General features: G+C 47.5%; 1 protein-coding gene across 3 annotated transcripts; it reads right to left on the bottom strand.

Annotated features, from left to right (window-relative positions):
* Positions 1–1750: 1750 nt before the first annotated feature.
* LOC115080827 (uncharacterized protein ZSWIM9-like) lies at positions 1751–10855 on the bottom strand. Of its 3 annotated transcripts, none has more exons than XM_029585268.1 (4): positions 10752–10855; positions 5243–5429; positions 4692–4942; positions 1751–3882 (listed from the first exon to the last, which is right to left on the bottom strand). In XM_029585268.1, the coding sequence occupies exons 3-4, from the start codon at positions 4928–4930 to the stop codon at positions 2487–2489; spliced, it is 1635 nt and encodes a 544-aa protein (XP_029441128.1). In that variant the 5' UTR covers positions 4931–4942; positions 5243–5429; positions 10752–10855; the 3' UTR covers positions 1751–2486. The 3 variants fall into 3 exon arrangements, with proteins under 3 accessions (XP_029441128.1, XP_029441129.1, XP_029441130.1); XM_029585269.1 differs by lacking the exon at positions 10752–10855 and adding an exon at positions 10617–10706; XM_029585270.1 differs by lacking the exon at positions 10752–10855 and adding an exon at positions 10042–10106.
* Positions 10856–11485: the final 630 nt, after the last annotated feature.

The raw sequence follows: 11485 nt of genomic DNA, 5'->3' as shown, positions 1-11485 counted from the left end.
AATGGGCTCGTCATAGGAAGAATGTCCTTATAATGGACTTTTAGCAGAGGGAATGTCCACATAGCTTTTAAGAGGAAGGGCAGGGTCTTGGGGAGGGGGATTATGCTTATCCTTACAGCAGGCTCTTGCCAGCTGACCATAAGAACTATTCTTAAGTTACAAAGATTGATTTTTAAATGTATTTGGAGACATAAACCATCTAGGATAACTACAATTCTACCACACCACAACAGCGGGAGGTTTTGATGTTTCTAACCTCAGCTGGTGTAATAGCGCATGTCAGTTGAAAACATTAGTACAGGGGCCTGCTTTCGTTGACCAGAGCCACTGCATTGAGATACGAGCAATGTGAGACACTGGATCTAGCATCTAGTCCTGCGGTGGCAGCTTGTAAAATCAGGGCTGCAGTTCACAGCGTGGGTGAGGGCAGGGGGAAGAGTGCCAGGAAAGGTGTTGGAAGGAAGAAGCCTGTGAGGAGAGGCTGAAGGGAGAGGGAAAGGGGGGGGGGGGGATTTACTGGAAAAGAAGGAAAAGCTCAGGAGAGATGGACTAGGGGTGGGAGGAGAGGGGTAAAGAGACAAAAGGGAAGGGAACGGAGTCAGGGATGAATGGGAACTGCAGCGGATGCTGGAGGCGGAAGAGAGAGAGACTAGTGGGAGAGTGGATAAAAGAAGAGAGAGAATGGGGAATGAAAACTAAAGGGAAAGAAAGGTGGAATGGAGACAGGAAAGAAAAACGATCAAGGCAACCAGAACAAAGGTTTGAAAACTTTTATTTTTTGAAAGGAAATATGTTGAATAACTGAAAGATCTGCAGGAGAAATTACTTTGTGTGTGTAAAACCACAGAACATTCAGCTTCTTGCCATAGAAATCAACCCATGAGCTGGCACAGAAGGCCCAAAGCCAAGATCATCAGTTACTTAGCACCCTGTGGCTATCACATTCGTAATCTATAATACCTGGAACCCGGTAAGGTGTGAAGAGGATGGGACCTGGCAGCTCTTGCCCTGTTTCTTCTATCCTCCTCCTGAGCACTGGCTGCTCACTGCCCTTAAAGACGCGATACTGACAGTTTGGCCATTTTACTGATGTTAAGCACTTGCGAGATGCCGTCTGACATGGGCCTTATCCCTAGGTGTGCAGAGACCTTCGTGCCTGGCCTTGATACATCAAAAGGTAGAAGACATTTTGATGGGATCCTGAGATCGACAACGATGCAGAATTTATTGTAGAAACTCATTGAGGGCCAGGGGCATGAAGGCAAATAGAGGTTTGCTGTGTCAAAGGACACTTGTTTATGCTAAGCTGGTTGAGCTGGTGCTTGGTCATGATAAAGTGGCTGAGCTGGTGCTGGTTTTGCCCTTATTCTGGATACGGACTTAACTGTCTTGCCTTACCTCTGAAAATCAAATCAAGCTGTTAAGTCACTACAAGCAGCAGAACAAACCCAGAGCTGGCTGAAGTCTGTTTCTGATAGACTAGAACTACCTGGCAAACCTGTGTGCTGGACAGATGCAGCGGCCTTCAGCTAACCCCCTGCCCAAGTCCTTAAGCCCTGCACAGCATGGCCACTGATGATAGCTTCTCTCCATGCTCAGTGACTGCTAACCTACAGAACAGCAGAACAGAGCACCTCACATCCGCAGGGTCCGATGAGTCCATGTTGGCTGGCTATGCTGTCATTAACAGGCTGAAACAGTCAGATGCCCAACACTCTTCCAAAGAACAAGCTCACAGGAACTTGCAGGCTTAAATATTTAAAAATTAGCTTAAAAAAATACAAAAAACTTCACTGAATTCAAAAATTAATTCTGGATTTTTTTTTTTTTTTGTTCAATTCGTCTGTGTGCCCCCAACTCAGCTAGTGGCAGATATAGGCATGACTCTCTCTCTCTCTCTGCACTTCCATAACTTATGGCAGAGCTTCCCAAACCTTTATGTAAGATGATCTCATTTTAACACTTAAATTCACTTGATCCCAGATGCCAACCAAACCAAAATAGCCGTCTTCTACTCCTGCAGAACTGTACTTCTTCCTTCCCTGTCCATCGATCTCTCTTGAAGTGGGCAACCAACATTGGCAACAGTGGTGGCAGTGCAGAGCCTCAGCGTAAGCAAGTGCTCACAGGGCACGGTCCAGTCTTAACAGGAGGAGGGAGCAAGGCACGTGACTGTGTACTGGCTCGCAGAGCCTCTGCTGACTGCTATTACTGGAGCGAAGTCCCAAGCATGTGTTGGAAGGATGTCCAGGTAGGGATGGGGAGCAGCCCGAGTTCTCACTACCCAATTTGGGCACCAGAGACGTATGGTTAATCCCCACACCCAGTTTTCCACCACGTCTCAGATCAGCTCCCTTTAGAGCAGCTATGTACAGTATAACATGCTGCAGTTACAGGAGGGAATCCGCTACACTCACCTCAACTTAATGCATTAGCTTACACAGTGAGTTCATATAGATGCCAAAAAGTTGGGAATGAACAGTCTTCTACTGCTCCTCTGAGATGGTCATCAGTGCCATTTTATTCTTCCGGAGGAGGGAGACGTCAAACAGAGGCTCTCCAGTGTGCAGCCGGGTGGCAAAGAGGTGCCGGCAGGGCAGGAGGCTGGAGGTGTAGATGGAGCAGCTGCAGGAGGCCAGGCTCAAGTCCATGCAGAATTCAGAGACATCATCGTTCAGGAGAAAACCCTCTGTGGTCTCCCTGATGTTGTAGGACCCATGCCTGGCGAAGCTCAGCTCCTCCTCGATCAGACTGGCCGACTCTGGGTTGCAAATGCTGTGGTAGCGCGTGGCCACCTCATCCTCATTGAGGTTCTTCACCTCTTCCTTTGGTGTCCGGATGATCACCAGGTCCAAAATGCACTGGGCCAATGTCCGGAAGGGATTGAAGCCCACCAGCATCTTTTGTTTGTGTTGTTTGATGAGTTCATTAGCATCAATTTCCCATGGTGGCTGAAAAGCCCAGAATTTCACCCACATCTTGGAGCATGGGTGCCAGTGCTCTCGATAGTATTTCATGAAGTCTTGGGGTAGGAGAGAGTCCATTCTCTCCACTGCTTTCGTATGGGCCACAAGAGATTCAGCATCAGCTACCTTGCAGAGGATAGGCCACACCCTCTCATCCTCTGGTGCCCCCATCTCTTGGGCCTTGCTGAACAAGACCTCCAGGACCTGAGTGCGACAGAGCTTGACCCTGGCCTGTGGCAACAGCTCCTCCACCACCTCCAGTTCCCGGATATCCACGCCCAGTGTTATGCACTGCACTTTGAACTTTATGTCCGGCACACTTTGGAGGAGTGAGACCAAGGTGAAGCGCAGCATGTTGGGCGTCCCTTTCTGAGCCAGGCAGTAGCCGCATTCCCGCCCTCTCTTATTGGCATCCACACACAGAACTGTGTAGAGGTCGAACGCCTCATTGAAGCCCTCCACACGGTCAAAAAAGAGGGCCAATGGGAACCGTTGGCAGAGGGACCTCATCATGGAGGTGAGCAAGAAGACTGTCTTGATAATCACCTTGTTTTCCACGAAAACCAACTTGAGCTTGGCCCCAGGGTCATTGGTAAAAAGGCTGTTCAGTGCATTGAGGGTGTCCTGAACCCCATTCTCCCGGGTTTTGCATTTTTTCAGCATGTAGCGGATGTCCTGAACCCCTACAAACTGTTTGGAGATCTTGTTGGTGATGCACACAGGTAGGCAGGAGTTGTCCATCAGGCGACCCCTCTTGAAATAGTAGGCAAACTCAATGGGACACAGCGAGTGGTTGTGGGTCAGTCTGCACTCGGTGATCACCAGTCGGTCCTTCTCTTTGTTCAACTTCAGGACCATCCTGGCAGGGCAGCCTCCGGGCGCTTTGTCCTGTTCCGTGCTGTGCATTTTCTGGGCCCTGTGAGGGGAGATGTTGAATGTAATCAGTCCATAATTCAAATGAGACCCTGACCTTCGATCCGAATGTTGCTACCTAGAAGCTGAGATCCTGTCAGATGTGTATAGTGCTAGCCAGGAACTAAGTCATTTAGTTTGTATAGTTTTATGAACTATGGGTAATAAATATTTTAAATAAATTACCTGGGAGGTGAGACCTTGTCAGTCAGTGCATGTAGTGCTACTTGGGAGCCCAGACCCAGTCAGTGTATGTAGTGTCACTCAGCATGTATAGTCCTGTAAGTCAGTGTATAGTTATACCGAGGAGCTGAGACTCTCTCTGTTATTATGTCTAGTGCTATCCAGGGGCCAAGGCCCTGCCAGTCAGCCTGTATAGAGCTGCTCAGTTCCTGGTCTGTTTGGCATTTGCTTGTCCTTATGTTCTTCGGTAGGATTACCAGATGGCTTCAGGTCATCTGAAAAAAGCTGATTCAGTTGGGAGTTTGTCCCATTGCATCTTATGGCCTTGGGGGTTCCAGTTGGCACGCTAGGTGAACCCTTCAGTCACGCACCCTCTTCCCCCAACTTACCTCTTGGTGGCAGTTCCAGCACTGTGCCAGCGGCAGTGGCTCCAGCACAGCACGCCTTCTTTTGGCGGTATTGCCTTTGGCACAGCAGCCCTCTGGGGCCTCCTGCTGGTGCGATGTTGCCATCCTCAACATGTTGGCACTCTAGGCAACCGCCTAATGGCCCTGAATTCCCCCCTGCCAGGTGCAGCTCTGGCTCAAGACTATCCCTGATACTAATCCTTGCTGCTGGCCGCTGCCTTACCTCGGGTCTTTTTTCTTGGTAGAAACGCTGATTTCCTTGCAGACCAGCATGATGTACTTGTACTTGAGGGCGTCCGCCACCTCAGGCCGAGGGGGCTCGCTGGCCCACTTGCACTTGCTGAGGGGAATGGAGGTCATCGTGCAGAAGAGAGATTGGGTTTGCTCCCGCCAGCTGTCGAAGAACAGGCTGAACTCCTCCCAGGAGAAGAACTCCTTCCCGTGAAGCTCTCTCTCATCCATCGTGGGGCTCAACTGGAGAGAAGGAAGCCAGAATAAGGGAGAGAGAGTGTTAAGTGTGGCTCCATAGGGAAGCTGTATCCATGGAAACATCAGCTTTAGAAAAGAGTATTTGTCTCCCTAGGGATCTCCAATTGCTGTGAATGCTGATGGTAAAAAATGGAGTCTGTCTCTGTACGGATACTGGGAGCAGAGGTATCAGGATATGTTTGTTTGAAGGTGGGAATGGGTGTAAGGCTGGATGTGTGTCAGAAGTGAGAGAAGGAAGTGTGTGTGTGAGATCGATCAATGGAAACAGATACCAAACTCAAATACCTGCACATGAATTGGTATTTTTCATTCAGTAGAGGCTGCTCTGGCACACATCCGTTCGTATCCTCAACCGCCTCTCCTAGCCCAAGGCACAGAGAACCGGGAGAGTGTTTTCAGTAGGTCCTGGGCACAGATGATGATGATAGGGATGGGGGAAGTACAACTTTACTTCCCAGCAAGCATCTTGCATCTGAAAGGGAGATGCAAGACCAAAAAAAACAGGTAAGGCAGCAATTTAAAACTTAAACGTAAGACGGTTTAATTAAATGTGCTATTTACATTCTACAAGGGCGGAATAAGAACCAGAGATAGGGTTCACCTAAAATAAAGCTGGACGAAAAATAAAATTGCACAAAATAAAATCCACTGAACGAGGGAGATACATTGCACGACCTATAGTATAACAGTAGACAAATGAGAGCACATGAACTCTAAATAATACGTCCTTACATCGAGTTATATGAAGTTATATGTTCAAATCTGTAGCGTTCTATTCGATTAATTAAAGATAAAGACTTCATATAACTCGATGTGAGGACGTATTTAGAGTTTACGTGCTCTCATTTGTCGACAAAATAAAATCCTACGCCAAGTGCCAATAACCTCCATTTCACAGTGGCCATCGCCAGGACCCCTGCCACAGAAACTCTCTGATGACTTTTGTGAAGCCCCTTGACTTCCCTTTTTGCTCAAATCTGATATTGCAGGTGGGGAACCATAGCCTTTTACAGAAACAAGCCCTAAAACTCAATATTCCCCCTCCCACCCGAAAAAATAAGTGGCCAAGATCGCTCCCTATTCTGACTGCATCCTACATGGATGAGAGGCAGCACCTCTTACACAGAACCAGACATCCGCGTCTCGCAGCTTGCCACATCCTGCATGGCTCTGATCAGTCTTGCAACTCAGAACTTAACACTTGTAGTGCTAGCTAGTGGCACCATTTCTCCAGGATAGTCTGATCTGATCCTTGGCAACTTCTTATGTACATCTGACTCAGATCAGCCCTGACAAGGCTTATACAGTTGTCTTGTTTAGGCCAAAATAGAAAAACGGCATGAATTCTTTGCTTTGGTTTTTTTTACTCAGGAGAGTGTCATGGAGATTCTTATGTTGGTAGCATTCTTTGAGGGCCATGAGTCAGAAAAATGAATCAAATCACTGTGCACTGGGAAGATGTAATAGAGCAAATCAACAAGCTAAAAAGTAACAAATCACCAGCACCAGAAGGTAAAAATCCCAGAGTTCTGAAAGAAGTTAAAAATGAAATTACAGGCTTATTATTAGTAATCACTAACTTCTTATTGTTGCATTCGGCGGTCTGCGGGCAAATCCTGCGAACCGCCACCCTTACCTCCAGCCTCGGGCTGGCCGCCAAGGCAGCAAAGATTCACTGTCTCTTCGTGCAGCGGGGCACCGCTCAGAGATGCAGCAAGGAGCTGCTGGGCCTTCACGCAGCAGGACGCCCCCGATTCCAGTGCGCCACACTGCAACATTTAAAGGGACTGCAGCGAGAAAGTCCCTGCGGCCCCTAGAGAGAACGTCACCCATGCAGCCCTATAAAAGGGTAACTCTCCAGCAGCAACACACCTCAGAAACAGGTCCCACTACTCCTGTGTAGCGAGTGTTACTACAGCATCTGGTCTCCAGCATTTTGTCTTTTGCCCAGTCTTGTCTTCAGTCCAGCTTTTTCTTCTGTCTTGTCTTCAGGTCCTGCGTGGTCTTCAGTGTTCCTTGCCTTCTGTGCTTATCCTAGCCTGCCCCATCCTGGGATAAGCACAGATTCCTGGATTGACCTCAGCCTGACCTTGGATTACGCTTGACCGCTGCCTGCCACTGACCATTGCCTGCTCCAGGATTATGCTTGACCGCTGCCTCTTCTTCTGCAATCGGAAGACACCCCCCCGCCCCCCACCGGCCCTGGCACCCAAAGGCTCAACCCGAGGGGGAACGAGGGCTGGTATAGGCAAAGCTCCAGCTGGTTCTCTGCTTCATCCGGGTCCATCTGCTGACGCTGGGAACCTGCGGGACTCCTCCCTGCAGGCTGTGCCAGTCCTGCCTTAGCCTAAGGGTCCACAAATGCAACAATTATTCAAATCAGCTGCTGTATCTGAGGATCAGAGGGTGGCCAAAGTTACCCCCATTTTTAAAAAGATCTCCAAGGGGGTTGGTAGCAGTACATTTACTCCAAGTTCTGCTGGATCGGTATTTCCTTTGTCTCTTTTTGCCATTGTCAATCCGAAAGGGAAGACCAGGGTGTTCCCTGCAGCTCCTGATCTATCTGATCCGATTGACTCTTTTGCTGGTCATGCTGGGGGCCATACTGATGGGCTCCAGGTCTTCAGGCTCCTTGCTAGGAAAGGCTTGCCGGTAATCCTGAGCATTTCTCTAAGCCTAGAGATGGGATACCTCCAGATTAGAAGGAACACGTAGAGGCTTCTGCAGGCTTGGCACCCTCAAAGGACATCAGTGGCTTTTCAGATGGCTTTTGACAACGTTTCTCATAAGAGACTAATCAGGAAATTAGAGCATCATGGGATAGGGGGCCCTATTGCATTGTGGACTGGTAACTGGCTAAGGAATAGGGAGCAGAGAGGAGGACTGAATGATCATTTCTCTCAATGGAGAAAGGTAAACAGTGGAGTGCCCCAGGGATGTGTTCTGGGACCCGTGCTTTTTTAATATATTTCTAAACGATCTGGAAATGGGAGCAGGTAGTGAGGTGATCAAATGCGCCTATGACACAAAATTGCTCAAAGTTGTCAGATCACTAGCCAATTGTAAGGAATTGCAAGAGGACCTTGTGAATCTAGGGGGCTGGGCATCTAAATGGCAGATAAAATGTAATGCTGCCAAGTGCAAAGCGATGTACCTAGGGAATAATAATCCAATCTATAGATGCATGATGCTGAGTTCCCCATTAGGCATCACTGAACAGGAAAAGGATCTTTGAATCATTGTGGACAATACTTTGAAATCCTTGGCCCCGTGCACAGCGGCAGTCAAGAAAGCAAATAGGATGAAAGGGTAAGGAAAATAAAACAGATGCTGTCACGATGCTTTTGTATTGATCCAGGATGCCTCCCCACCTTGAATATTGTGTGCAGTTCTGGTTACCCCATCTCAAAAAAGACAGAGATGAGCTATTAAAGGTACAGAGAAGGGCAACCAAAATGATAAAAAGGGTGAAATGGCTCCCCTAGGAGGTGAGGCTAAACAGGTTAGGGCTCTCTAGCCTGGTGAAGATATGACAGAAGTGTATAAAATGTTGAGCGGGGCGGAACAGGTAAACAAGGAATCGTTATGTACCCTTTCAAAAAGAGTAGAAAGACGACGCAACAATCTAAGACTATTAAACTAATATAAATGGGATAACGTTCAGATTTAAACGTGCTCTCAAACCGTAATCCACAGGCTCTTGCCCACAATGGGCTTCAACCAGTACCATTTCACTGAGCATCTAAGTCACCTCCTGTACTTTTCCCCAATTTTTTTTTTTTTTTAAACTAACCTCAAATCTATCAACTGTTATTTATTCACCAAAATCCAAGATTCTTAAACTACTTCAACTTCCATTTATTAGCCAAAATACACCTTCATTGTCTTTTTCACGATTCAAAACAATGTTTTACTTATCAGTAAAGAAGATTCCGCTCTTTTTTTAGCCAAAACACAGCAACATGACTGAAGTACTCAATGAACATCCACAGCCCAACACGGACAATGTTTCGGCACGATCGTGCCTGCTTCAGGGGAGTTACAGTGATCATTATCCTTGGCCGCACTCAATTCATCTGTCTACTTTCAAATAGTCAAACAATCACCAACCGGAGAACTATATTGTTACAATGTTTGTATTGTAATGATCTTAGCAGAGGGCCCCATTTTTTCACAGAAACAGATCAAATGAGACTAGCGATGGCTTTGTCCTGCAATTTAACAAGATAAGGGCGGAGATTTTCTCTAAAAGCAGACGAATTTGGTTGACCGTTAAAGAAGGGGTTGTCTTTACAAAAATGATCCAAGTTATTTTTTTAATATTGCCTAAAAAGCTAAGATCATTAAAATATAAAAATGTAAAAATATTTAATTTGGGAGCACTTACACTTCATATGTATTAAATTAAAAGTGGTATACACAGAAACCAGAGTTATAACCAATGTATGGTTGTTGCCTATATTAGTGATACCAGACAGCAGTGTACATTGTAACAATATAGTTCTCTGATTGGTGATTGTTTGAATATAGTTAGGGAGAACTTGCGAGGTCACGTGGTTTGTACTTTCAAATTGTGCCTGGACTAGGGGGTCACTCCATGAAGCTAATAGGTAGCACATTTAAAACAAATCTGAGAAAGTATTTTTTTCACTCTGCATAAACTGTAAAATGTGTTGCCAAGGGATGTGGTGAAAGCAGTTAGCATAGCTGGGTTGAAAAGGGTTAGGACAAGTTCCTGCAAGAAAAATCCATAAACCACTATTAGCTATGAGGACCCGGGAACGCCGCTGGTTATGAGTAAGGACTGGATCTTTTTGGGGGGATCCTGCCGGGTACTTATGACCTGGATTGGTCACTGTCGGAGACAGGATGCTGGGCTTGATGGACCCCTGGTCTGACCCCATATGGCATGTTCTTATATTCTTATGTTTCCCTTGTTGTTATTATGGATTTCTAGTTTCTGCTGTGTATAGGAAAAGCAGACTGCAAGTTCCAGAGACATAACCTGGGAAGAAGAGGGAAAAGGGAGGCAAGATCCGAACTAGATTTACGGAGGCTGGCGGGCTGTAACTCGTCACACTCACCCTGCGTTCCTGGTTAAAGAGCCCAGCTGGCATTTGGGGGAGCATCGTGTTAGCCTAGGCATACAGCGTGATTGTTGTGCAATGAACACTAAAGGGTTTGGGGAGGAGATGCTGCAATCCTGCACCCCCCCCCCCCCATGGGGAATCCACCCCTCCCCTACAGCAGTTGTTTGTTTAACTATTTGATTTATATTCTGCCTTTCAGTTCTGCAGGTACTGAGGCAGTTGAGGATGAAGTGACGTGCCCAGGGTCACAAGGAGCAGTGACCAGCACGCCCATTCAAAGCATAGACCTTGCATAATAAACGAAAGGGGGTTTCCCCATTTTGGGTCTAGAGGAAAAATTCTTAGTTCCATAGGGTCTAAAGTGTTTTTCCTGAAACAAGAGGGGTTTTGAGATTGTTCTATCCAGAGGGAAGGGGAAAGCAAGGTCCTCCTGTGTTAGTAAATGCAGAATTAAAAACAAAAACTCCCTTTCTGCTATCTAAAACCTGCAGATGCTTCTCTCTGACTCTGAATAAAGGGCAGACCCAACCTTTTTTTCTCTCTCTTCTCACGGTGGATTTTATACCCACCCACACCAGCCTAGAACGGGATGTGAATCGGAGTTGCCAAGATAGGGACCGGGTAGCAGAAGCAGCCTGAGGATCCCCGAGTGGGTGCGGTGGCCCCAGCCCTCTCCCCGCCCCGCTAAGGTTCTCACCACTCACCCAGCAGCACCTCCTTCCAGCACGGCCAGAGAGCCAAGCAATCCCAGAATGCAGCATGGGGGAACTCTGCCCGCCCCTTTACGTCATCCCCGCAGGGCTCCCATATTAACCCCCTCACTGCTGGAAACTGATAACTGAAGTAGGTGTGTGTATATTTATATACACAAGATAGTTCTGTGTGGCAGAGTCTTAGAATAGGGCGTGGCCTTAGAACAGAGGCCCATTCAGGAAGTGGAATGATCGGTTCTGGGGCGAGGGCACGACCTTATTTATTTGTATTCCGCTTGTCAGGCACTGTAGGTGGTTCCCTGGCTCCAGGGGGCTCCCAGTCCTTGCAATACGTACACCAGTCAGCCTAACCAGGATTTGCCAGTGCTTCGTGCTCGTTCAATGTGTTTCTGCTCCAGCCCAGATCTTGCAGTTAAGGCAGCTGCCTGGGCCCAGAGGTTTTTAGGTGCCACCCAGGCAGAGGAAGAAAGCAGCTCTTGGCCCCTGTAAGCTCTGTTGCAGTTGTTTCAATAAATTAGTTTGATTCAGGCTGCAGCCTGTGTCTTGTGATTGCTGAGGCAAACGGAGACGCAATGCTTAACACAAGAACTCCAGGGAGGAGCATGTGGCAGGAGCAAAATTCAGAGAACAGCAGTGCTGGAGGGGGGAGGATGTTCTTAGAACTGGGGGCTATGCTCTTGCCAGCTGAGCTACCAATAAGCAGAGTTGCTGACCTGTAACAGGTG

This window comes from Rhinatrema bivittatum, chromosome 19 (assembly GCF_901001135.1).
Source record: "Rhinatrema bivittatum chromosome 19, aRhiBiv1.1, whole genome shotgun sequence".
Taxonomy (NCBI): domain Eukaryota; kingdom Metazoa; phylum Chordata; class Amphibia; order Gymnophiona; family Rhinatrematidae; genus Rhinatrema; species Rhinatrema bivittatum.
The sequence above is the reverse complement of the archived record's forward strand: the minus strand, read 5'-3'. Positions and strand labels throughout refer to the sequence as shown.

Bases quoted from the DNA above. Each gene is read 5' to 3' on its own strand.
- LOC115080827 (XM_029585268.1), bottom strand. From the start codon at position 4,930: ATGGATGAGAGAGAGCTTCACGGGAAGGAGTTCTTCTCCTGGGAGGAG. The intron at 3,883-4,691 runs GTAAGGCAGCGG...CTCCCCTCACAG, and splicing joins ACCAAGAAAAAAGACCCGAG to GGCCCAGAAAATGCACAGCA.